A 27,971-nucleotide genomic window follows, 5' to 3' on the forward strand; every position below is an offset into this window, starting at 1 on the left:
TGCTTCCAAAGTCAACTGTAAGGACCTGTGAGTTGAAGAGTTCACTTCAACTTGTACTTTCTGTAATGCTTGTGGCACTACCCATCTAAACGTTACACTTGGAAACGTCTTATGAAGTTGATACTAATTAGAGAAGACCTACAAGGCAGATGGATGGAATCAGCAGGCACTTCACATGGACAGAAAGTAGTTCTGTGGACCCCCAATGAATCATTATTGGAATCCGGGGACCCTCACTGAAGCATTATTGGAATTTGGGGACCCCAACTGAGTCATTACTGGAAGGCAGGGACCCTTACTGTACTGAGACATTATTTGGAGGCAGGAATACCAGCCTAAGCATTTTCATTTATCTGAACCATAAAAAACACACACAAAAATACAGAAACAAGCATGCATCAAAACAAATACGCAAATGATGACGTATTTCCTTAATTAACAAATATATATATATATATATATATATATATAAATGGAAAATGTCACTTACCCAGTGTACATCTGTTCGTGGCATGTTCCGCTGCAGATTCACATGCTATGCATAGTCAGCCATCTAGTGTTGGGCTCCGAGTGTTACAAGTTGTTTTTCTTCAAAGAAGTGTCAGGATCAAGTGATTCCTCCTTTTCGGCTCCATTGAGAATGGGCATCGACTCCATGTTAGATTGTTTTCCCGCAGAGGGTAAGGTAGGAGTGATGAAGTATAAAGAAAAGAGATGTCCATGCAAATGGAATATATATATATATATATATATATATATATATATATATATATATATATATATATATATATATATATATATATATATATATATATATATATATATATATATATATATATATATATATATATGGTGCATGTGAATCTGCAGCGGAACATGCCACGAACAGATGTACACTGGGTAAATGACATTTTCCGTTCAATGGCATGCGTAGCTGCAGATACACATGCTATGCATAGACTACAAATCAGTTTTCCTTCCCATAAAAGCGTGGTTAGCCTGTAGGAGTCGAAGTTGTTTGAAATAATGTTCTTAGTACAGCTTGGCCTACTGTGGCTTGCTGCCTTGCTAACACATCTACACCATTGGTATATTTCCTAAGAAAGCCATTGTAGTCCCTTTTTTCCTTGTGGAATGTGCTTTAGGTGTAACTAAGAGCTGCCTTTTAGCTTTAAGGTAACATGCTTGGATGCATTTTACTATCCATCGTGCCAAACCTTGTTTTGCAATGGGGTTACCAGTATGTGGTTTGTGGAACGCCACAAATTACTGTTTTGTTCTTCTAAATGATTTTGTTCTATCTATGTAATACATTAAGGCTCTTTTAATATCTAATGTGTGCAGGGCTCTTTCTGCCACAGAATCTGTCTGTGGGAAGAAGATTGGTAGTTCCACTGTTTGATTGATATAAAACGGTGATACAACCTTTGGGAGAAATTTAGGGTTAGTTCGAAGTACGACTTTATGTTTGTGTACTTGCATGAGCGGTTCTTGAATTGTGAAAGCTTGGATTTCACTAACTCTTCACAATGAAGTAATTGCGACTAGGAAGGCAACTTTCCATGTTATGTATTGAATTTGACATGAATGCATAGGTTCAAATGGTGGGCCCATAAGTCGTGGGAGCACTATGTTTAGATTCCACAAAGGTACTGGAGGCGTTCTAGGTGGGATGATGCATTTTAACCCTTCCATGAAGGCTTTGATAACATGAACTCTAAATAAAGAACTGTGTTGTATATTGTGCAAGTACGCAGAGATTGCAGTAAGATGTATTTTTATGGATGAAAAAGCTAAGTTTGCTTTCTGCAAATGAAGCAAATAGCATACAATGTCTTGTATTGATGCTGAAAGAGGGGTAATCTGTTTAGATTGACAGTAATACCCAAATCTTATCAATTTGTTGGCATAGCACTGCCTGGTAGTGGGTTTCCTTGCTTGTTTAATTACTTCCATACATTCAGTTGGTAGTTGTAGATACCCAAATTCTAGGACTTCAGGAGCCAAATCGCTAGATTGAGTAGGTTGGGATTTGGATGCCTGATCTGTTGTTTGTTTCGTGTTAACAGATCTGGTCTGTCTGGGAGTTTGATATGTGGTACTACTGACAGGTCTAATAGTGTTGTGTACCAGGGTTGACGTGCCCACGTTGGCGCTATGAGTATCATTTTGAGCTTGTTTTGACGCAGTTTGTTGACTAGAAATGGAATGAGCGGGAGAGGGGGAAAAGCGTAAACAAATATCCCTGACCAATTAATCCACAGAGCATTACCCTTGAATAGGAGATGTGGGTACCTGGATGCGAAGTTTTGGCATTTTGCGTTTTCGCTGGTGGCAAATAGATCTATGTCTGGTGTTGAAAGTATAGTTGAAGCACTTGAAGGTGAATCTCCTGTATTGTAGCCATTTTTATTATAGCTTTATGCGCTTTGCTTAACGTATTAGGCCTCTGTGCACTTTGCCCTGGATGCATTTTATTCAACCTTGCACTGTTATTTTACAATAACCAGTTTTACGGTCTTGTTTTTATTTCATTCTATCACACTGTTTAGCTTAATTCAGCACTGTGTTCTCAAACAATACATTCTTGCTCGCTCTGTGCTTCAGTCAAGGATACAGTCTGGTACATTGCCGATAGACGTGGTAGAAGTTTAGTCTTTGGGGATCGTAGAAAGTACACATCCTTACGTAGGGACGTTTCTTAGAACATCAGCGTGTTAGTTATAAAAACACTTTCTAGTCCTGGTACACATGAGAGGGAGATTCCAACCAGGAACCCACAACTAGATGCTGACTGCCCCGTTGCAGATGCTGATGCAGATTACAGGACTTTGCTCAGGTATGAGGGTTGATATCCTCCCGGGGGAACCTGAAAAGCAGGCTTAGAGCTTCACAGGCTGTGCTCAACATATAACTTAGAGAGAACATAATCTAGTTGCACTATGATAGCTTTATTCTTGTGCTTCACTCTCCTCGTTACTATTTAAATTCTTTTGTATTGTCTAGTTTGGGTTGTTGCAGCTCACGCTTTGTTATCTAGGATGCAGTCGTTTTATTAAACCAATCTTTAAAACTCAAACTGCCTTTGTCATTTATATATGAGACCGCACTGTGTATGAGAGAACCGGTTGTGACCTGAGTGACCACGACTTTCCTGGTAAGTACTAAGATGTCATGCGCTCGGCTGCCCAATTGTCTCTTCCCTTTGCGAGAGATGAGGCACTGCTAGTTAGCCGGAGCAAAAACCGGGTTTGGGGTGACAGGGGTCCTTCACCGTGGGTCAGACTTAGTCCCCCACACTGTGAATGATCTTGCCACCCAAAAATCCAGTAGTCTCATTAGGATAATGAGAGCCTACGCGACACTCCCACTTGTGTGTTTGTTGATTATCTCTGCTGAGAACATCTGCCAATTGGTTGTGTATCCCTGGAATGTGTTGTGCTACCAGGTGAATTTTGCTGTGGATTGCCCATTGCCAATTTTTTGGGGCTAGGAGGGAGAGATGGGATGTATGGGTCCCTCCTTGTTTGTTTAGGTAATACATTGTTGTCATGTTGTCTGTTTTGATAAAGATATTCTTGTGAGTGAGAAGAGGCTGAAAAGCTTTGAGTGCTAGGAATACAGCTAGCAACTCCAAGTGATTTATGTGTAACTGTTTGTGTTTGGCGTCCCATTGTCCTTGAATGTTTTGATTGTTGAGGTTTGCCCCCCAGCCAATCATTGGTGCATCTGTTGTAAGTATGGTCTGAGGCACGGGGTCTTGAAATGGCTGCCCTTTGTTTAGGTTTGTGGAATTCCACCACTGAAGGGACATGCATGTTTGGCGATATATCAACACTAGATCATGAAGTTGACCCTGTGCCTTTGACCATTGCTGTGCAAGGCACTGTTGTAAAGGCCGCATGTTTAGTCTTGCATGTGGGACAATGGCGATACAGGATGCCACCATGCCCAATAGTTTCATGACGAATTTGACAGTGTGCTGTTAGGCTGGCTGTATTTGTGGCAATATATTGCGAAATGCTTGAATTCTTTGTGGACTTGGGCTTGCAAGCACTGTATGCGTATTTAGTGTTGCCCCTAAATACTGTTGAATTTGAACAGGTTGTAGGTGTGATTTTTGGTAGTTTATAGAGAACCCTAGGTTGTGTAGGGTGTGTATTACATAATGCGTATGGTTTTGACACTGTGTATGACTGATGGATTTTATTAGCCAATCGTCCAGATATGAGAAGACATGAATGTGTTGCCTTCTTAAGTAGGATGCAACTACTGCCAGGCATTTTGTGAATATTCTGGGAGCTGTTGTTTTTCCAAAGGGTAACACTTTGAACTGATAATGCTTTTTTTGAATCACAAACCTGAGATATTTCCTGTGCGCTCGATGAAAATACACATCTTTGAGGTCTAATGTTGCCATGAAATCGTGCTGTTGAAGTAGTGGGACAACATCCTGTAGTGTTACCATGTGAAAGTGGTCTGACAGGATGTAAAGATTGAGGATTCTGATATCTAATATTGGCCTTAAGGTTCCGTCCTTTTTGGCAATGGGGAAATACAGTGAGTAAACTCCTGTTCCTAGTTGATTTTGTGGCACTGGCTCTATTGCTTGTTTGAGTAATAGAGATTTTAATTCCTCTTGCAACAGGAGGATATGTTGTGTGGAGAGGTTGTGTGGTTTTGGTGGAATATTTGGTGGAGTTTGTGCCAATTCTATGCAATAGCTATTGGAGATAATTGATAATACCCAGCTGTCTGTGGTAATGGGTAGCCAATTGTTGTGGAACCTTTGCAGTCTTCCGCCCACAGGTGAGATGTGAATTGGGAAGGGATGGATCAAGTCACTGCTTTGCCTGTTGTGAGGCTTGTTTTGCTGAATGATATTTTCCCCTGCCTCTGGGGTACTGGCCTCTGTAAGTGCTTTTAAAACCACCTCTTTGATATTGAGGTTGGTAGGCCGACTTTGTTTGTGAGGTGGATGCCTCAGGTGTTTGGGTTCTAAATCCACCTCTGTATTGGGGCTCAAGAAAGGATCCCCTGTATTGTGTAGTATACAAAGCACCCATGGCTTTAGCTGTGTCCGAATACTTTTTCATTTTTTCAATAGCCGTGTCCACCTCTGGGTCAAAAAGCTGTTTTTGGTTAAACGGCATTTTGAGGATAGCCTGTTGTATTTCAGGCTTAAATCCTGAAGACCTAAGCCATGCGTGTCTTCTTGTGGTGACAGCAGTGTTGATGGTTCTAGCAGTTGTATCTGCAGAGTCTAGGGCTGACCTGATCTGATTGATTGTGATAGCTTGCCCTTCCTCAACTATTTGTTGTGCCCTTTTCTGTTGTTCGTTGGGGAGATGTTGTATTATGTCTTTCATCTCATCCCAGGGGACCCTATCGTATCTAGCCAACAATGCCTGAGAGTTGGCTATCCTCCACTGGTTGGCTGCCTGAGATGCCACCCTTTTGCCCGCAGCATCAAACTTTCTACTCTCCTTGTCTGGTCGGGGTGCATCCCCTGATGTCTGCGAGTTTGCTCTTTTTCCGGCTGCGCTTACCACTACAGAGTCCGGAGGCAATTGTTGTGTGATAAAGGCAGGATCAGAGGGCAGTGGCTTATATTTTTTCTTCACCCTAGGATTAATTATTCTAGTCTTAACTGGCTCCTTGAATATTTGGTCAGCATACTTTAACATGCCGGGGAGCATGGGAAGCGACTGATAAGTTGCATGTGTTGAGGAGTGTGTATTAAAAAGGAAGTCATCCTCAAACGGCTCAGTGCACATGGCGACATTGTGATATGATACCACCCTAGCTATGACCCGAGTGTAGCCTGTACTATCCTCTGGTGGTGATTGCTTAGAGGGATAGCAGCCTGGGTTGTTATCTGGAACGGGATCTGGATCATAAAGATCCCATGGATCCACATTGTCCTGCTGTGTATCAAATGAATGTGCTGGTGATTGCACAGGTGTGGGATTAGTAGGGGGAGAGATAAGCAAGTGAGGAGGAGACTGAGGAGGAGAAAATTGAGGAGGTGGAGGTTTCCCTTTGGTTTTTGGCACTTTAGTGGTGTCTGAGCAATGTCCAATTTTTCTTGAAAGGCTAATTTCCTATTAGGCTTTAGAGGAGGTGCTGTTATAATTCTGCCAGTGTCTTTGTGTATGTGAATCCTGGCTTGCCTTTCATCTATTGCCTCCATTTGTGGGTGTTCCTCAGTCAGTTTATGGCTTTCTTTGAGTGCTTGTGAAAGTCCATGTTCCTCTGAATAAATTGGCCTTTTTGGCTCCGAAGCTGGTTTCTTCGGTATCGAAAGACTAGGGGTGGATGATGGCCTCAGCTTCTAAAACAATTTTCGAGGTTTTGACTCGAAGGATCGATGCTTGGTGGACTCGGAGACAGAGCCTCGGCTCGAGTCCGATGGCTTGGGTGGTGTGGCCTTTTTCGGTGCCGAAGTTGTGGGTTGGTCACCGAAGGTCTTTTTACGGGTTGAGCCAGGGCCTTCCGGCAGTGGTGTTCCCAAGGCCTTATGTTTGGGCTTGGCTGGGACGGGGCAGGCGTACTCACGTGCTGTCCTGCCATGACCGGTCTGTCCTCCTCAGACTCCTGCTCGGAGTCGGACCCTCGAACGGAGACAGCCATCTGCATGATCTCCTCCTCTTCGATGTTGAGAAGTTCGGTGCTCTTGGATGCCATCTCGAGTCTCTGGGCTCTTCTGTCTTGGAGCGTTTTCTTGGAACGGAAGGATCTGCAGGCCTCGCAATTTTCTTCCCGATGGTCTGGGGAAAGGCAAAGATTACAGACAAGATGTTGGTCTGTGTAGGAAAATTTTGTGTGGCACTGAGGACAAAACTGGAATGGGGTCCGGTCCATGAGGCTTCCATGCGGTCGGCCCGACCAAGCCCGAGTTGGGCGCACGCACCCGAAAGGGCGAGTAGAGAGGTTTAACCTGACAGTACCGAAGTGACGATAGAGGATGGTACACGATCGAAACAATACCGACAAGAATTAGAGAGTTTTGAAGCTTTTCCGACTCGAACTATTGGAGCGAAAGGAAACACGCCCGAACCCGATGGCAGAAACTAAACAATCTAACATGGAGTCGATGCCCATGCGCAATGGAGCCGAAAAGGAGGAGTCACTCGATCCCGCGACTCGAAAACACTTCTTCGAAGAAAAAAAACTTGTAACACTCCGAGCCCAACACTAGGTGGCAGACTATGCATAGCATGTGTATCTGCAGCAAAACATGCCATAGAACATATATATATATATATGGAAAATGTCACTTACCCAGTGTACATCTGTTCGTGGCATTAGTCGCTGCAGATTCACATGCTGTGCATAGTCCGCCGTCTGGTGTTGGGCTCGGAGTGTTACAAGTTGTTTTTCTTCGAAGAAGTCTTTTCGAGTCACGAGACCGAGGGACTCCTCCCACTTCGGTTCCATTGCGCATGGGCGTCGACTCCATCTTAGATTGTTTTCCCCGCAGAGGGTGAGGTAGGAGTTGTGTATGCTAATAATAGTGCCCATGCAATGGAATAAATACGTATGTACAAAATGAAGGTTTAATGTAATATATTTACAAATGTACAAATGTTCAAGATCTACTTCTAAACGGCTACAGGCTCCCGGGGAGGAGGGTGGGCTCATGTGAATCTTCAGCGACTAATGCCACGAACAGATGTACACTGGGTAAGTGACATTTTCCGTTCGGTGACATGTGTAGCTGCAGATACACATGCTGTGCATAGACTAGTAAGCAGTTATCTCCCCAAAAGCGGTGGTTCAGCCTGTAGGAGTGGAAGTAGTTTGAAATAAAGTTCTTAGTACGGCTTGACCTACTGTGGCCTGTTGTGCAGATAACACATCTACACAGTAGTGTTTAGTAAATGTATGAGGCGTAGACCATGTTGCTGCCTTACATATTTCGTTCATTGGAATATTTCCTAGAAAGGCCATAGTAGCACCTTTCTTTCTGGTTGAGTGTGCCTTTGGTGTAATAGGCAGTTCTCTCTTTGCTTTAAGATAGCAGGTTTGGATGCACCTTACTATCCATCTGGCAATACCTTGTTTTGAAATTGGATTTCCTGTATGAGGTTTTTGGAAGGCAATAAATAGTTGTTTTGTCTTCCTAATTTCTTTTGTCCTGTCAATGTAGTACATTAGAGCTCTCTTGATGTCTAATGTATGTAGTGCTCTTTCAGCTATTGAATCTGGCTGTGGGAAGAACACTGGTAATTCCACTGTTTGGTTTAAGTGGAACAGTGAGATAACCTTTGGTAAGAATTTTGGATTTGTTCTTAGAACGACCTTATTTTTGTGTATTTGAATAAATGGTTCTTGTATGGTAAACGCCTGTATTTCACTTACTCTTCTTAGAGATGTAATGGCAATGAGAAATGCAACTTTCCACGTTAAGTATTGCATTTCACAAGAATGCATGGGTTCGAAAGGAGGACCCATGAGCCTTGTTAAGACAATGTTGAGGTTCCATGAAGGAACAGGTGGTGTCCTTGGTGGTATAATTCTCTTTAGGCCCTCCATAAACGCTTTAATGACAGGTATTCTAAATAGGGAAGTTGAATGAGTAATCTGCAGGTAAGCAGATATTGCTGCGAGATGTATTTTTATGGAAGAGAAAGCTAGATTTGATTTTTGTAAATGTAGTAAATATCCTACTAAATCTTTCGGAGATGCATGCAATGGTTGAATTTGATTATTATGACAGTAACAAACAAATCTTTTCCATTTACTTGCATAGCAGTGTCTAGTGGAAGGTTTTCTAGCTTGTTTAATGACCTCCATACATTCTTGTGTGAGGCCTAAGTGTCCAAATTCAAGGATTTCAGGAGCCAAATTGCTAGATTCAGCGATGCAGGGTTTGGATGCCTGATCTGTTGTTTGTGTTGTGTTAACAGATCTGGCCTGTTGGGTAGTTTGACATGAGGTACTACTGACAGGTCTAGTAGGGTCGTATACCAAGGTTGTCTTGCCCATGTTGGTGCTATTAGTATGAGTTTGAGTTTGTTTTGACTCAATCTGTTTACTAGATATGGAAGGAGAGGGAGAGGGGGAAAAGCGTACGCAAATATCCCTGACCAATTCATCCATAGAGCATTGCCTTGGGATTGCCGGTGTGGGTACCTGGATGCGAAGTTTTGGCATTTTGCGTTTTCTTTTGTTGCAAATAGATCTATTTGAGGTGTTCCCCAAATTTGGAAGTAAGTGTTCAGGATTTGGGGGTGAATTTCCCATTCGTGGACCTGTTGGTGATCCCGAGAGAGATTGTCTGCTAGCTGGTTCTGGATCCCTGGAATAAACTGTGCTATTAGGCAAATGTGGTTGTGAATCGCCCAATGCCATATTTTTTTGTGTTAGGAGACACAACTGTGTCGAATGTGTCCCCCCCTGTTTGTTTAAATAATACATTGTCGTCATGTTGTCTGTTTTGACAAGAATGTATTTGTGGGTTATCATGGGTTGGAATGCTTTCAACGCTAGAAATACTGCTAACAGTTCTAGGTGATTTATATGAAACTTTCTTTGATGTACGTCCCATTGTCCTTGGATGCTGTGTTGATTGAGGTGTGCTCCCCACCCTGTCATGGAAGCATCTGTTGTTATCACGTATTGTGTAACTGGGTCTTGGAAAGGCCGCCCTTTGTTTAAATTTGTACTGTTCCACCATAGAAGCGAGATGTATGTTTGGCGGTCTATCAACATCAGATCTAGAAGTTGACCCTGTGCATGTGACCATTGTGATGCTAGGCACTGTTGCAAGGGCCGCATGTGCAATCTTGCGTTTGGGACAATGGCTATGCATGAGGACATCATGCCTAGGAGTTTTAATACCATCTTTGCATGTATCTTTTGTGTTGGATACATGGCTTGTATCACCTTGTGAAAAGTTTGAACCCTTTGTGGACTTGGAGTGGCTATCCCTTCTGTTGTGTTGATTGTCGCTCCTAAGTATTGCTGTGTTTGACACGGCAAAAGGTGTGACTTTGCATAGTTGATGGAGAAACCCAGCTTGTAAAGGGTTTGTATAACATAATCTGTGTGGTGTGAACACTTTGTTAGCGAGTTGGTCTTGATTAACCAATCGTCTAGGTACGGGAACACGTGTATTTGCTGCCTCCTGATATGTGCAGCTACTACTGCTAGACATTTTGTAAAGACTCTTGGCGCTGTTGTTATTCCGAATGGCAACACTTTGAATTGGTAATGTATTCCTTTGAATACGAACCTTAGGTATTTCCTGTGCGAGGGATGTATCGGTATATGGAAATACGCGTCTTTTAGATCTAACGTTGTCATGTAGTCTTGCTGTTTCAGCAGTGGTATTACGTCTTGTAACGTGACCATGTGAAAGTGGTCTGATTTGATGAAGGTGTTTAGTGTTCTGAGATCTAATATTGGTCTCAGACTTTTGTCTTTTTTGGTATTAGAAAGTACAGTGAGTAAACTCCTGTGTTCTTTTGTGGATTTGGTACTAATTCTATTGCGTCTTTTTGCAGTAATGCTTGAACTTCTAGTCCTAGAAGGTCTATATGCTGTTTTGACATATTGTGTGTTTTCGGTGGGACGTTTGGAGGGATTTGGAGAAATTCTATGCAATAACCATGTTGGATAATTGCTAAGACCCAAGTGTCTGTTGTTATTTCCTCCCAAGATTTGTAGAATTGGCTTAGTCTTCCCCCCACTGGTGTTGTGTGAAGGGGTTGTGTGACCTGTGAGTCACTGTTTATTTTGAGGGGTTTTGGGACCTTGAAATTTTCCCCGGTTTCTTGGGAATTGGCCCCCTCTGTATTGGCCCCCTCTGTATTGGCCCCGAAAGCCTCCCCTTTGATATTGTCCCTGGTAAGTAGGTGGTCTTGCTTGTGAGGTGCTGGCTTCTGTGGCTTGACCTCGAAACCCTCCTCTGAAAGTTGTTTTGCGAAATGTGCCAAATGTGCCTCTGCCCTGCGGGGAATAGAGTGCGCCCATGGCTTTGGCTGTGTCGGTGTCCTTCTTTAATTTTTCAATTGCAGTGTCCACTTCTGGCCCAAACAATTGCTGTTCATTAAACGGCATATTGAGCACTGCCTGTTGTATCTCAGGTTTGAAGCCAGATGTGCGCAGCCATGCGTGCCTCCTTATCGTCACAGCAGTATTTATTGTTCTTGCAGCTGTATCTGCTGCATCCATAGAAGAACGTATCTGGTTGTTGGAGATATTTTGTCCCTCTTCAACCACTTGTTGTGCTCGTTTCTGGAATTCTTTGGGGAGGTGCTCGATGAAATGCTGCATCTCGTCCCAATGGGCCCTGTCGTATCGCGCTAGGAGTGCTTGCGAGTTGGCGATGCGCCACTGATTTGCAGCTTGTGCTGCAACCCTTTTCCCAGCTGCATCAAACTTGCGGCTCTCCTTGTCCGGAGGTGGTGCGTTGCCTGATGTATGCGAGTTGGCTCTTTTACGAGCTGCTCCTACGACTACTGAATCTGGTGTCAGTTGTGATGTAATAAAAGCAGGGTCTGTGGGCGGTGCCTTGTATTTTTTCTCCACCCTTGGAGTTATTGCTCTGCTTTTAACTGGCTCCTTAAAAATCTGTTTAGCGTGCTTTAGCATTCCCGGGAGCATAGGAAGGCTTTGATAATGGCTATGGGTGGAGGACAGGGTGTTAAAGAGGAAGTCATCCTCGATAGGCTCCGAATGTAGTGATACATTATGAAATTGGGCTGCCCTAACTACCACCTGTGCATATGCTGTACTGTCCTCAGGTGGTGAGGGTTTAGTTGGGTACGACTCTGGGCTATTGTCCGATACTGGAGCATCATAGAGGTCCCATGCATCCTGATCATCTTGGCTCATGGTGGTATGAGCTGGTGATTGTGGTGGAGTCTGTGCCGGTGATACATGAGTTGACGGTGGTGGAGAGGGTGGAGGAGTTACCTTCTTTACCACTGTTGCTTGTGGTGGCTTGTCTTGTTGCTGGAAGTCAAGTTTCCTTTTCCTTCTGATTGGGGGAAGAGTGCTGATCTTCCCTGTACCCCTTTGGATAAAGATCCGCTGTTGCGTGTGATCTACTTCTGTTGTTTGTAATTCCTCCTCAAATCTGTGTCTTTTTAGTTGGGAGGACATTGATTGTTCCTCTGAGTAGGAACTGGTTTTCGGTTCGGTTGCCGGGTGTTTTGGCACCGAAACCGTGTCTTTAGTTTTTTTCGGCTCAGACGAGATCTTTCTTTTTTTCGATGTCGTGCCCTCTCGGTGCCGACCATCTTCGGTGCCGCTGTCTCTGTGCCGAGCAGTTTCGGTGCCGCTGTCTCTGTGCCGAGCAGCTTCGGTGCCGCTATCTCGGTGTCGACCCTTTTCTGCACCACTCTCTCGGTCCCGAGATTGCTGCGTGCCTGTGTCTCGACCTGAGTCGGACGACTTCGGCACCAGCTCGCCCTTTTTCGGTGCCGATGGACGATCACCTACTTTATGGGTTAAGCCATGGCCTGTTGGCAGTGGCGTCCCCTGGGCTTTGTCTGTTTTTTCGTGTGATCTTTGTTTCGACGTTTTACTCACGGTTGGTTGCTCTTCGACGTCGAATTCTTCGGAATCCGACTCGTGGATGGAGAAAGTTTCTTCTTCCTCTTCCTCGAACCGTTGTTGTCTTGTCGGCGTGGACGCCATCTGCAACCTCTTGGCTCTTCGGTCTCTGAGCGTTTTTCTCGACCGAAACGCGTGACAGGCCTCACACGTCTCCTCCTTGTGCTCGGGGGACAGGCACAAGTTACAGACCAAATGTTGGTCTGTATAAGGATATGTAATGTGGCATTTAGGACAGAATCGGAACGGGGTCCGTTCCATCAGTCTTCGTGTTGCACGCGGTCGGGCCGACCAGGCCCCAACGGGGGATCGAAAATACCTCGAAGGGCTACCGGAGCTCTTGAAGGTTCGGTGTCGATTTGCCCTAACTATCCCGATACCGAACGAAACAATACCGACGAATTTTCCCGAGATTCTGACTAACTTTCCGACCCGAAACACGGAGCGAAAAGGAACACGTCCGAACCCGATGGCGGAAAAAAAACAATCTAAGATGGAGTCGACGCCCATGCGCAATGGAACCGAAGTGGGAGGAGTCCCTCGGTCTCGTGACTCGAAAAGACTTCTTCGAAGAAAAACAACTTGTAACACTCCGAGCCCAACACCAGGCAGCGGACTATGCACAGCATGTGTATCTGCAGCTACACATGCCACCGAACATATTATTTTGTTTCTTAAATAAAAAAATTTATAGAAAAGTAGAGCTTTTTTTTTCCCTTGACCTTTGGTATAAGCTAATATAAATCCTTTTGTACCACTGTGGATAACTCTGGGGAAGAACAAACATTCTCCACTTGTGCACTGTTACCCATTTTTTGATCCAGAATGGGTTTGAGCTCTTCTTGTGGCCACTTCTTTGCTACACAGAAAAAGTAAGAGTGTACTTGTTATGTTACGGTATGTAATCTTGCATAGCGCACTAATCATTTGTGAAGGGATCCAGGGACTTGAGCGTGTAGGTGTGTTCTCCTTTCTGATTACTCAAAAAGCCAGGTCTTGAGCTACTTGCGGAACTCAGGAAGTAAGGAGGAGAATGAGATGTGTTGTGGAAGGTCGCTTCATGTTTTTGGTGCGATGTAGGAGAAAAAGGGGCCTGTTCTGCTTTTGTGAAAGCCGGGTATTTGTGTAAGTGAAAGTGAGGCAGAGCACAGGTGTCTGGCAGGCTGGCGATATTGTATGCGGCTGTTCAGGTATGCTGGTCCTGTGTTGTGCAAGGCCTGTTGTCCTTTTTACCTGGGGACTCTTCCAGTTGTGCTTTTTTGCCTGACAGCCCAGGTCAACCTAAACCAGTGGGTTCAGATGGAGAGACCCAGCCTATTAATGAGGCATGTTTTCTGAGAACGTATCAATTTTGCATGACACGGAGTCCCTAAACGGTTTTAGTTATATTTTGCAACTGTAAAAAAAAAAAAAAATCTGCTGATGTCTTCCCACACATGGGTGTCCTATGACAGAATGAAAGAACAAAGGACACTGTGTTAAGCTGTTGTTTTCTGGATGCTGGAGATGTTTGCCATCCTCTTCTCCTTTTCCGAAGGAGTCATTGCATTCTGGTATCACTGCCAGGAATGCTATAAAATCTCATCATCCATCTTCATTCCCATGGCCTCATTATTGCTAAGTGAACCGAACAATTAAGTGCCCAGTAGTGGACAATGCAGATTACTGTGTAGCCTATCCATTCTGGCATATGTACAAACCAGCTAATATGATCTTTTCAGGTAGATAACATGACAGCATCCATTGTCTAGTACGTTCTCAAAGTCTTATGCACAGCTGATTATTTGCTTGAAATAAAACTGCATTCGGTTGAGACTCCCTCCTGTCTCTGGTCAGGTTGTCAGTCACAAATTGGAAGTGAAGCACTCACATAAGGACCTGTTAAATTCTGCCCAGTGATTTAGTAGTTCTCATTCATGTGACAAAGAGAATACTGGCTTCATTCTAAAAAAGTCTATCGGTCTTTCTCTTGACAGGGGAAACCAATGAAGATTAACATACGCATGATTAAGATATGCACCTCTTATGCACACAGACCAGGGAAGCAGGTCAAGCACACTCACAGGCTCCAATATGATTGAAGAGTCTTGTCAAGAAAACAGACATAGGGATTTTCAGCTTTGGTCATCACATCCACAAATGTAGTGAAGTGTCATAGAATATAGTAGGCGCCCTTCAAGTAACTGTAAGAGGTGAATTTTGGGACTACATTCTCCAACAAACGCATAACTAAGATCTTTGAGGAGAAGAACAATGTTACAAATTATATAGTGTATGACTTGACCTTAAAAAAGTACTATGTTTTTGGAATCAACCTCATTTATAGCATGTTCTTCTTCCTGGGGACAAGAATACAATTAACAGCCTTTTTAACTTCTTTGGAAGCCTTAATGTTGAGGGTTCCTCAAGGGTGAATCTTTTGGATTTGTGTTTAACAATATAAAGGGAGACCTTGATATTGCACAACCAGCGACGTGTTGTATCCTTGAACAGAAGAGACCGTGAAGGTGTCAAATTAGGTCCCAGGTTGGTTGTCGCTAGGGGATTGATTCATTCTGATTATCTTGCTGGTCTTAAATCAAGAAACTGAGTAGGATCTCTCAAAGAGAGACTCGGAACACTAAATCCTAGATTTGCTCTGAGCAGGACTTTCCTTGATCTTTAGATACAGCTGGGGCTTTTCCGTGGTAAACCTCACGCTTACTGACGGTCAGACAGACTCTGAAGAGTCCATAGTCATCTTTTAATTTTATCACCCAAGTCAAAAACATCCTCATTATGGTGTGCAAGCATGTTAAGTATAAAAAAAAAGCGAAAAAATGGTTTAAAGAAATGTAGTTCTAAAATAATGTTACTGCCCAAATGAACCCTTTCAAGTGCTATGGGTTTTCACAATCTTATTGTGTACAGCTCCAGAAGCAGAGAAGGCAACTTCTAGTGTTGAGATACTTGCTCAAGGGATGTCAAAATACACCAAGCCAAAAAATAAAGCACTGTACTGTGGGACTATGGAGCAGCCTTGCTGCCTTTAAGCGGTGCAACCCAATTTCTTTCTCTAGGGTTCCTGCCTGCCTTGTTAAATATTAATGATTATCGTCCATGATAAAGAACATTCATTGGAAACTAATCTGTTAATGTCTTTTGGGGCTAAGCTGTTGCTCTTAAATAATGTGTCTGTATGTTTTCTTCAGTTTCTCAAGGAAAATCCTGTTTCTAAGACGTTACTGGGAATATTTCTGACAGTGATAGATGCAGAAACTAATAGAACAATCATTTTGAAAATTAGTGACAGGCAGGGTTCTTATGGGCAGTCAGCTGCTTTTACCAGGTTTTCAAACTGGGAAATTGTAATTTCTTCAAAAGGAGTCCTTGGATGTAGCTTGCTTTTCTGCAGTGATGGTTTTTGATTGTGTAACCAAGGTCCAGTTGTTTTCTTGGCTGCTAGATATAAATCCAGTGTGTCTGCTTTGGTTAACTAATGTGCTTCTACGTTATTGCAGCAATCTTGTTATGGAGACTTGACAAGCTTTCTGGGTTAGGAAATTCGGCTCAACATTTGTGGAGTTCCTTAGGTGAGAATTTGTCGATCCTGTTTGAGTAGTGGCATTTTCAGCCTTTTATGCACATTTGTTAGGCCTGAGCATGCGCATTTTATCTAGATGGTTCTTTGATTTGTACCATCTCTGCTGATAATTTGTGATTTACCCTTTTATCTTTGCTAACTCTTCCTTCAACCAATGAGCTTTCTTCTTCATTTTACTTGGTTTTGAAGGACTTTTTGGGATACGTATGACAAAGGCTGCAGTCATCCATTCATTCTCTACTGAGCTTGTTGTCTTCAATTGTCTGTGTGGGCAGCTGAGATTCCAACTCCTGCATGTTTAATTATTTGTTGCGCTGGAGTATGTTGTAGTATGGTGGGATTCAGTTATTTTTTATTTTGAATGAGAAGGTGAAGATGTGATGGTAGGTCGATGTTACTAGTAAAATTTGCTGAACAGAGAATAGTTCCAGGTTGGATAAGGTAACATCCAGTGTATGACCTGCTACGTGGAGAGATCAGAAGAAGATTTGTTGTAAGTTATGTGTTTTCAACCCTGATACAAGGCATTTGGTTGAGGTATATTTGGTTTATGGAAACAAATGTTTAGGTCAATTGGACAGTCGCGCTGAGAGACCTGATACTTAGCTAAGAAAACAAGTGTAAAGGCTCCATTGTTGGATGGGGGTTTGCACAGCAAAAGGGGGTTGCAGGTGAAAATAGGGATGAATTTGCATTTAGTAAGAAGAGCTTCACAACCCTGCTTTGACACCTCCTCCATGTTCGTGCCTATTATGGTATCTTTAAAGTCAACACCCGCCACCGCTTTTCTTTCCTTGTCAGCTGTGTACAGTAGCTTACCACCCAGATGGGACAGCTTCATACATTATTGGAGTCACATCTTTTCCCAAACAGGCTTCTGTGATTAATAATACGTCTGGTGCTGTATCTGTCCGTAGATCAAAAATGTATTTGTTTTTGCTCACTCACCATGGCATTCAACAGCAAACAATTTAGGTCGTGTAGCTTTCTTCTGTGGGAGGAGGGGCTTGTATGGTGGTTGCTTTTGATGTCATTCACTGAGCTTTTTCTTGATATGTGTAAAGAAATGGCTCCCTGTTGCAGTTACCCCCCACTTTTTGCCTGATACTGACTTGACTGAGAAGAGTGCTGGGACCCTGCTAACCAGGCCCCAGCACCAGTGTTCCTTCACCTAAAATGTACCATTGTATCCACAATTGGCACACCCTGGCATTCAGATAAGTCCCTGGTAACTGGTACTTCTAGTACCAAGGGCCCTGATGCCAAGGAAGGTCTCTAAGGGCTGCAGCATGTCTTATGCCACCCTAGAGACCCCTCACTCAGCACAGACACACTGCTTACAAGCCTGTGTGTGCTAGTGAGAACAAAATGAGTAAGTCGACATGGCACTCCCCTCAGGGTGCCATGCCAGCCTCTCACTGCCTATGCAGTATAGGTAAGACACCCCTCTAGCAGGCCTTACAGCCCTAAGGCAGGGTGCACTATACCATAGGTGAGGGTACCAGTGCATGAGCATGGTACCCCTACAGTGTCTAAACAAAACCTTAGACATTGTAAGTGCAGGGTAGCCATAAGAGTATATGGTCTGGGAGTCTGTCAAACACGAACTCCACAGCACCATAATGGCTACACTGAAAACTGGGAAGTTTGGTATCAAACTTCTCAGCACAATAAATGCACACTGATGCCAGTGTACATTTTATTGCAAAACACACCCCAGAGGGCACCTTAGAGGTGCCCCCTGAAACTTAACCGACTGTCTGTGTAGGCTGACTAGTTCCAGCAGCCTGCCACACCAGAGACATGTTGCTGGCCCCATGGGGAGAGTGCCTTTGTCACTCTGAGGCCAGTAACAAAGCCTGCACTGGGTGGAGATGCTAACACCTCCCCCAGGCAGGAGCTGTGACACCTGGCGGTGAGCCTCAAAGGCTCACCCCTTTGTCACAGCCCAGCAGGGCACTCCAGCTTAGTGGAGTTGCCCGCCCCCTCCGGCCACGGCCCCCACTTTTGGCGGCAAGGCTGGAGGGAACAAAGAAAGCTACAAGGAGGAGTCACTGGCCAGTCAGGACAGCCCCTAAGGTGTCCTGAGCTGAGGTGACTCTGACTTTTAGAAATCCTCCATCTTGCAGATGGAGGATTCCCCCAATAGGGTTAGGATTGTGACGCCCTCCCCTTGGGAGGAGGCACAAAGAGGGTGTACCCACCCTCAGGGCTAGTAGCCATTGGCTACTAACCCCCCAGACCTAAACACGCCCTTAAATTTAGTATTTAAGGGCTACCCTGAACCCTAGAAAATTAGATTCCTGCAACTACAAGAAGAAGGACTGCCTAGCTGAAAACCCCTGCAGAGGAAGACCAGAAGACGACAACTGCCTTGGCTCCAGAAACTCACCGGCCTGTCTCCTGCCTTCCAAAGATCCTGCTCCAGCGACGCCTTCCAAAGGGACCAGCGACCTCGACATCCTCTGAGGACTGCCCCTGCTTCGAAAAGACAAGAAACTCCCGAGGACAGCGGACCTGCTCCAAGAAAAGCTGCAACTTTGTTTCCAGCAGCCTTAAAGAACCCTGCAAGCTCCCCGCAAGAAGCGTGAGACTTGCAACACTGCACCCGGCGACCCCGACTCGGCTGGTGGCGATCCAACACCTCAGGAGGGACCCCAGGACTACTCTGATACTGTGAGTACCAAAACCTGTCCCCCCTGAACCCCCACAGCGCCGCCTGCAGAGGGAATCCCGAGGCTTCCCCTGACCGCGACTCTTTGAACCTAAAGTCCCGACGCCTGGGAGAGACCCTGCACCCGCAGCCCCCAGGACCTGAAGGACCGGACTTTCACTGGAGAAGTGACCCCCAGGAGTCCCTCTCCCTTGCCCAAGTGGAGGTTTCCCCGAGGAATCCCCCCCTTGCCTGCCTGCAGCGCTGAAGAGATCCCGAGATCTCTCATAGACTAACATTGCAAACCCGACGCTTGTTCCTACACTGCACCCGGCCGCCCCCGCGCTGCTGAGGGTGAAATTTCTGTGTGGACTTGTGTCCCCCCCGGTGCCCTACAAAACCCCCCTGGTCTGCCCTCCGAAGACGCGGGTACTTACCTGCAAGCAGACCGGAACCGGGGCACCCCCTTCTCTCCATTCTAGCCTATGTGTTTTGGGCACCACTTTGAACTCTGCACCTGACCGGCCCTGAGCTGCTGGTGTGGTGACTTTGGGGTTGCTCTGAACCCCCAACGGTGGGCTACCTTGGACCAAGAACTAAGCCCTGTAAGTGTCTTACTTACCTGGTTAACCTAACAAATACTTACCTCCCCTAGGAACTGTGAAAATTGCACTAAGTGTCCACTTTTAAAACAGCTATTTGTGAATAACTTGAAAAGTATACATGCAATTTTGATGATTTGAAGTTCCTAAAGTACTTACCTGCAATACCTTTCGAATGAGATATTACATGTAGAATTTGAACCTGTGGTTCTTAAAATAAACTAAGAAAAGATATTTTTCTATATAAAAACCTATTGGCTGGATTTGTCTCTGAGTGTGTGTACCTCATTTATTGTCTATGTGTATGTACAACAAATGCTTAACACTACTCCTTGGATAAGCCTACTGCTCGACCACACTACCACAAAATAGAGCATTAGTATTATCTCTTTTTGCCACTATCTTACCTCTAAGGGGAACCCTTGGACTCTGTGCATGCTATTCCTTACTTTGAAATAGCACATACAGAGCCAACTTCCTACATTGGTGGATCAGCGGTGGGGTACAAGACTTTGCATTTGCTGGACTACTCAGCCAATACCTGATCACACGACAAATTCCAAAATTGTCATTAGAAATTGATTTTTGCAATTTGAAAAGTTTTCTAAATTCTTAAAAGACCTGCTAGGGCCTTGTGTTAGATCCTGTTTAGCATTTCTTTTAGAGTTTAAAAGTTTGTAAAAGTTTGAATTAGATTCTAGAACCAGTTGTAGATTCTTAAAAAGTATTCCAACTTTTAGAAGCAAAATGTCTAGCACAGATGTGACGGTGGTGGAACTCGACACCACACCTTACCTCCATCTTAAGATGAGGGAGCTAAGGTCACTCTGTAAAATAAAGAAAATAACAATGGGCCCCAAACCTACCAAAATACAGCTCCAGGAGCTTTTGGCAGAGTTTGAAAAGGCCAACCCCTCTGAGGGTGGCAACTCAGAGGAAGAGGATAGTGACTTGGAGGAAAATTCCCCCCTACCAGTCCTATCTAGGGAGAACAGGGTCCCTCAAACCCTGACTCCAAAAATAATAGTCAGAGATGCTGGTTCCCTCACAGGAGAGACCAACACCTCTGAAATCACTGAGGATAACTCCAGTGAAGATGACCCCCTGTTAGCCAGGATGGTCAAAAGATTGGCTTTGGAAAAGCAGCTCCTAGCCATAGAAAGGGAAAGAAAAGAGATGGGCCTAGGTCCCATCGATGGTGGCAGCAACTTAAATAGGGTCAGAGATTCTCCTGACATCCTAAAAATCCCCAAAGGGATTGTAACAAAATATGAAGATGGTGATGACATCACCAAATGGTTCACAGCTTTTGAGAGGGCTTGTGTAACCAGAAAAGTAAACAGATCTCACTGGGGTGCTCTCCTTTGGGAAATGTTCACTGGAAAGTGTAGGGATAGACTCCTCACACTCTCTGGAAAAGATGCAGAATCTTATGACCTCATGAAGGGTACCCTGATTGAGGGCTTTGGATTCTCCACTGAGGAGTATAGAATTAGATTCAGGGGGGCTCAAAAATCCTCGAGCCAGACCTGGGTTGATTTTGTAGATTACTCAGTAAAAACACTAGACGGTTGGTTAACTGGAAATGAAGTGTGTGACTATGTTGGGCTTTATAATTTGTTTATGAAAGAACACATTTTAAGTAACTGCTTCAATGAAAAGTTGCATCAGTATCTGGTAGACCTAGGTCCAATTTCTCCCCAAGAATTGGGAAAGAAGGCAGACCACTGGGTCAAGACTAGGGTAACCAAAACTTCCACTGGGGGTGACCAAAAGAAAGGGGTTACAAAAACTCCCCAGGAGAAAGTGGGTAACACTAGAAACAAAGAAAAAGAGTCCTCTGTAGGCCCCCAAAAACCAGAACAGGTGGGTGGGCCCCAAGACACAACCCAAAACAAAGGTGGGTACCAGGGTAAGAACTGGGATGCCACTAAGGCATGGTGCCACAACTGTAAACAGTCTGGGCACCACACCAAGGACACTTCTTGTCCCAAAAACAAACCCCAGAACAAAATTCCTGGGGTAACCAGTGTAGCCATGGGAGATGACTCCTCAGATGAGGAGGTCTTCCTAGCCTTCAACTGGAAACAGGGCCCAACAGGTGAGTTGGAGATTCCAGAGGGAAGTAGACACTTCCACCACCTACTGGTGAATGGAATCCCAACCACTGCCCTGAGAGACACTTGTGCCAGTCACACTATTGTGCATGACAGGCTGGTGCTCTCAAACCAGTACATCCCAGGTGAGACTGCCAGGGTAAGAGTTAGCCTAGACAGGGTCACTAAGAGGCCTGTGGCTTTAGTGCCCATAGAAGTGGGTGGCACTCTTAGCTGGAGAAGGGTAGTAGTCAGTACAGACCTCCCCCTTGATTGTCTCCTTGGAAATGACTACCCAGAGGTTAGTCAGAGCCCAAGAGAGGAACTGGTCCAGTGCCAGTCCTCTCCCAAGGATTCTGGAAATCCTGCCTCTGCAGTAAATGCAAGCAGGCCCCAGAAGAAGAAGAAAAGAAAACAGAGTAGGAGGGGTGGACAACCTTTAGCCAAGGTTACAGCAAGCCAGGGAGATTCTGCTCCAGTAGGGGAGAACTCCAAAAATGGCCCTGATAAAGTCCAACCTGACCCACAAGAAGTCCTGGCTAGTCAGGCAACTGTTAAACCTGAGTGGGTGGCTCCTCAGCTAACAGAAGAAAGAGTGGAAGAAGGGTGTTTACTACAAGATGTGGTAACCCCCCACTCCAATACAGCAGACAGGCAACCTGAACCCAAAGAAGCCTGTAACTTAGCCCCTTCCCTTTTAGGTGAAGAGCTAAAGGTGTGGTTCTGGGCACTGACAGCTGTCAGTGGCCTCTGCTGGGTGTTAGCCTTTATGGCTGCCCTATCCTTAGCATGGTGGTCTGACCCCATGCCAAATAGCAAGTTAGGCCCCCTGACCCTATTGGTCATGGTGGGGTTACTCCAGCTCTGGGTAACCTCTCTGGGTAAGCTAGGGGTGACCCTGGCCAAGATAAGGTTAGCAGAGGTGGACACCTCTAAGACCAAAATAGAAAGAATGGGTGGAGACATTGAAGAGGCAGACAAGAGGCAATTCAGACTAGGTCCTATCACTGTGGAAGTGGGTCAGTTCCCCAAAGGGAATGACCTGAACAGAAGGATGTAAGGCAGAGTAGGCCCTGCAACTAACCAGCCTATTTCTCCTACTCTTCCTCGCCTGACAGACTAGGAAGACTCTCCCAGCTTGGGCTGAGTCTCCTGGCCTGTGGGCTGGGGGGGGCTTGTGTAAAGAAATGGCTCCCTGTTGCAGTTACCCCCCACTTTTTGCCTGATACTGATGCTGACTTGACTGAGAAGAGTGCTGGGACCCTGCTAACCAGGCCCCAGCACCAGTGTTCCTTCACCTAAAATGTACCATTGTATCCACAATTGGCACACCCTGGCATTCAGATAAGTCCCTGGTAACTGGTACTTCTAGTACCAAGGGCCCTGATGCCAAGGAAGGTCTCTAAGGGCTGCAGCATGTCTTATGCCACCCTAGAGACCCCTCACTCAGCACAGACACACTGCTTACAAGCCTGTGTGTGCTAGTGAGAACAAAATGAGTAAGTCGACATGGCACTCCCCTCAGGGTGCCATGCCAGCCTCTCACTGCCTATGCAGTATAGGTAAGACACCCCTCTAGCAGGCCTTACAGCCCTAAGGCAGGGTGCACTATACCATAGGTGAGGGTACCAGTGCATGAGCATGGTACCCCTACAGTGTCTAAACAAAACCTTAGACATTGTAAGTGCAGGGTAGCCATAAGAGTATATGGTCTGGGAGTCTGTCAAACACGAACTCCACAGCACCATAATGGCTACACTGAAAACTGGGAAGTTTGGTATCAAACTTCTCAGCACAATAAATGCACACTGATGCCAGTGTACATTTTATTGCAAAACACACCCCAGAGGGCACCTTAGAGGTGCCCCCTGAAACTTAACCGACTGTCTGTGTAGGCTGACTAGTTCCAGCAGCCTGCCACACCAGAGACATGTTGCTGGCCCCATGGGGAGAGTGCCTTTGTCACTCTGAGGCCAGTAACAAAGCCTGCACTGGGTGGAGATGCTAACACCTCCCCCAGGCAGGAGCTGTGACACCTGGCGGTGAGCCTCAAAGGCTCACCCCTTTGTCACAGCCCAGCAGGGCACTCCAGCTTAGTGGAGTTGCCCGCCCCCTCCGGCCACGGCCCCCACTTTTGGCGGCAAGGCTGGAGGGAACAAAGAAAGCTACAAGGAGGAGTCACTGGCCAGTCAGGACAGCCCCTAAGGTGTCCTGAGCTGAGGTGACTCTGACTTTTAGAAATCCTCCATCTTGCAGATGGAGGATTCCCCCAATAGGGTTAGGATTGTGACCCCCTCCCCTTGGGAGGAGGCACAAAGAGGGTGTACCCACCCTCAGGGCTAGTAGCCATTGGCTACTAACCCCCCAGACCTAAACACGCCCTTAAATTTAGTATTTAAGGGCTACCCTGAACCCTAGAAAATTAGATTCCTGCAACTACAAGAAGAAGGACTGCCTAGCTGAAAACCCCTGCAGAGGAAGACCAGAAGACGACAACTGCCTTGGCTCCAGAAACTCACCGGCCTGTCTCCTGCCTTCCAAAGATCCTGCTCCAGCGACGCCTTCCAAAGGGACCAGCGACCTCGACATCCTCTGAGGACTGCCCCTGCTTCGAAAAGACAAGAAACTCCCGAGGACAGCGGACCTGCTCCAAGAAAAGCTGCAACTTTGTTTCCAGCAGCCTTAAAGAACCCTGCAAGCTCCCCGCAAGAAGCGTGAGACTTGCAACACTGCACCCGGCGACCCCGACTCGGCTGGTGGCGATCCAACACCTCAGGAGGGACCCCAGGACTACTCTGATACTGTGAGTACCAAAACCTGTCCCCCCTGAACCCCCACAGCGCCGCCTGCAGAGGGAATCCCGAGGCTTCCCCTGACCGCGACTCTTTGAACCTAAAGTCCCGACGCCTGGGAGAGACCCTGCACCCGCAGCCCCCAGGACCTGAAGGACCGGACTTTCACTGGAGAAGTGACCCCCAGGAGTCCCTCTCCCTTGCCCAAGTGGAGGTTTCCCCGAGGAATCCCCCCCTTGCCTGCCTGCAGCGCTGAAGAGATCCAGAGATCTCTCATAGACTAACATTGCAAACCCGACGCTTGTTCCTACACTGCACCCGGCCGCCCCCGCGCTGCTGAGGGTGAAATTTCTGTGTGGACTTGTGTCCCCCCCGGTGCCCTACAAAACCCCCCTGGTCTGCCCTCCGAAGACGCGGGTACTTACCTGCAAGCAGACCGGAACCGGGGCACCCCCTTCTCTCCATTCTAGCCTATGTGTTTTGGGCACCACTTTGAACTCTGCACCTGACCGGCCCTGAGCTGCTGGTGTGGTGACTTTGGGGTTGCTCTGAACCCCCAACGGTGGGCTACCTTGGACCAAGAACTAAGCCCTGTAAGTGTCTTACTTACCTGGTTAACCTAACAAATACTTACCTCCCCTAGGAACTGTGAAAATTGCACTAAGTGTCCACTTTTAAAACAGCTATTTGTGAATAACTTGAAAAGTATACATGCAATTTTGATGATTTGAAGTTCCTAAAGTACTTACCTGCAATACCTTTCGAATGAGATATTACATGTAGAATTTGAACCTGGGGTTCTTAAAATAAACTAAGAAAATATATTTTTCTATATAAAAACCTATTGGCTGGATTTGTCTCTGAGTGTGTGTACCTCATTTATTGTCTATGTGTATGTACAACAAATGCTTAACACTACTCCTTGGATAAGCCTACTGCTCGACCACACTACCACAAAATAGAGCATTAGTATTATCTCTTTTTGCCACTATCTTACCTCTAAGGGGAACCCTTGGACTCTGTGCATGCTATTCCTTACTTTGAAATAGCACATACAGAGCCAACTTCCTACAATATGTCACTAATGTTGGACAAGATGCTTCCCTCATGTGAATAAGATGTAGGTAGGGTGAATGAACTGACGGTGTGAGCGTTGTGGCTTTCCTCGTGATCACTATCCAGCTCAAACAGACTTATTAGAAATTTGATGGGGTCTGCATGCATGGTTTATACGAAACAGGTTATTGTAGTAAAAAAATACTAATATTAATGTACAATGTAGCCATAATAAAGAAATAAAGTGATTACACACAAAAAAACAATAGTCTACTACTCAAATGCTATTAAACCTGCCAAGGGCAGAGAACAAAATGGCAAACAAAACTCCAGATTAAGTTGAAACTCAAGAATCTGCAAAAGGGGCTCAATGTGCAAGCCAACACAGAAAGAACATATAGTTCATATAACAGGTGGGAAAATCTAAATGGTCATACCTGTCTTCCTCCTTTTTAACAGGCCGGGAACTGCTGAGGGCACTCTGAGTAGCATAGGTGCCCATCTCTGTGACAAGTTTTTGTGCCGGACCAACAGTCACTTCCTCCTCTGGTTTACTATCACCAGCTTCTTTCTTTATTTCAGTTTCCACTATTGGAATCTAAAAAGGAAAAAGACTATACTAATATGACACATAAGGGTGACACTGTTTTATGAATGCATCAAAGTAATTTCAGAATGAAAACATAACACAGGACTATATTACACAGTATAGAAAAATAAAATATTTAAGGCCTAATCAGTAAAAAAAACCAATCAAACATATGTGGGGATTAGCTGGTGGTAATAAACATGGGCATTTACACCCCTGGTCTGAGTATTTACCACCTTACAGAATTAGAATTTCAAGCAAAGATCAGTGCAGGAAAATGTCTTGTTTGACATGGTTGCCACCCCCCCTACCACCCATCCCCCCACAGCCACAAACAAACACACACACATTGTGCCTGGTATTTGATGGAGTTTCCACTGAAAGTGCACCTGGCTCCTGATAACCAGGTCACCAGTGCCAGCTCTCTTCCCTAAACTGTGCAATTGCTTACCCCAATTGGCAAATTCTTTAGCAACCTCTGTAAGTCTCTAGTAAATGGTACCCCCGGTACCTAGGGCCTGAGGTACAAAAGAGGGTCCCCTAAGGACTGCAGCACGAATCGTGCCACCCCTAAGGGGTCTCTCACCAAGCACATGACAGGCTGCCATTGCAGAGTGCCTGTCTTGGAGCATAGAAAATTGAAAACATGACATGGCACACAGCCTGTGTGCCAGGTCTCCTAACACTGCATGCAATATATGTAGGTCAGCCCTCTAGCAGGCCTTACAGCCATAAGGCAAGGTGCAGTATATTACATGTAAGGATATATCTGCACAAGCAGATATTCCCCTGCTATATCTTTGTCAATTCTCAAACATAGTAAGTGACCAGGGAAGCCATTTTAAATGCATGTGCTAGACACTGGTCAATACGAGTTGCTCAGCTACATGATGGCTTCACTGAAGAAGGGATGTTTGGTATCACACACTAATGCCAGTGTTGGATTTATCAATACATGCACCCAGAAGACACCTTTGCGATGTCCCCTGAAACCTTACCAGCCTCTGTTGTGCTCACGGACTGGTTGCACCAGCCTGCCACCCGAAACACCATAATGGGCCCCTAGGGTGGGAGTGTTCTGCTCTCAGGAGACGCAGACTAAAAGCCTGTCCGAGAAGAGGGTTTAACACCCACTTCCACAGGATTACCTGCTGATTTGCCTTCCTAAGGCGGCAAGCCTCAAAAGGCTTCTGCCTTTGAAATGTGAATCTGGCTCCCCTCACAGAGATGAAGCCACTCTCCCTCCGTCCAGAGCCCATTTGGCACCTGGACCGGAAGGAAAATTAGCTAGTCAGGTAGGTGTGCAACCTCCTGGCTAGTACCACCCCTAGGGTGGGCTACTGCAAGGTGGACACAATTTTTCAGAAGTAGTCATCTTTGAGATGGCACATCTAGGAATTTTGGGACAGTGTTATGCCCATGTCCTACAGGAAGTGGCAATATAGGGGGTGTAGTGACCCCCAAGTGTCAGCAGCCCATTGCCTACTACCCTACACACTCCTAACCCCCCTAAATGCAGTACTTAGAGGTGCCCCTGGCACCAGAGAAGCAGATCACTGCTGACCTGAAGAAGGACACTCCAGAGGCATAAAAGGCAAGAACTAAAGACCTGTGACTTACTCTGCGCCAACCCTGCCAACCTGCCTGTGGACTTCAACAAATGCAACAAAGACGCCTCATCCTCCAGCTACTGAAACTTCCAAAAGCCAGGGAAGACTGCCAACCTTCAACACCGGCACAAGGAACTCCCGTCGAGTAGCGGAGTTGCTCCCCAGCATCCTTGCAGGCACCCAAGAGCCGCTGAAGAGGACTACGGAACACCAAAACTGCCACGGACAGCACTACTGCACCGAGCCTCACAGCCCGTGTTGAAGTGGGCCAACGGTGCCAATCCAGAGACAAAGCCCTTCCAGAGACAAAGTCCATTGTGGGTTTCCACACTGCCACCTTCATTCCAACCCTTGCAGTTTCTTTGTGCAGGCCCCTCTCAACTGTGACCGCCTCTGGTGACGGCAACCCAGACGGTCCACGGA

At 45.7% G+C, this 27,971-nt stretch overlaps 1 protein-coding gene across 3 annotated transcripts in view; it reads right to left on the reverse strand.

Annotated features, from left to right (window-relative positions):
• Nucleotides 1-27,971, reverse strand: part of COPB1 (COPI coat complex subunit beta 1) — a 213,012-nt gene that overhangs the window by 77,684 nt on the left and 107,357 nt on the right. For all 3 annotated transcript variants that reach the window (XM_069223690.1, XM_069223691.1, XM_069223692.1), the window contains exon 13: nucleotides 25,787-25,947. In XM_069223690.1, the coding sequence (XP_069079791.1) occupies nucleotides 25,787-25,947 (161 nt within the window). The remainder of the gene's footprint in view (nucleotides 1-25,786; nucleotides 25,948-27,971) is intronic.

This window comes from Pleurodeles waltl, chromosome 3_1 (genome assembly GCF_031143425.1).
Source record: "Pleurodeles waltl isolate 20211129_DDA chromosome 3_1, aPleWal1.hap1.20221129, whole genome shotgun sequence".
NCBI lineage: Eukaryota > Metazoa > Chordata > Amphibia > Caudata > Salamandridae > Pleurodeles > Pleurodeles waltl.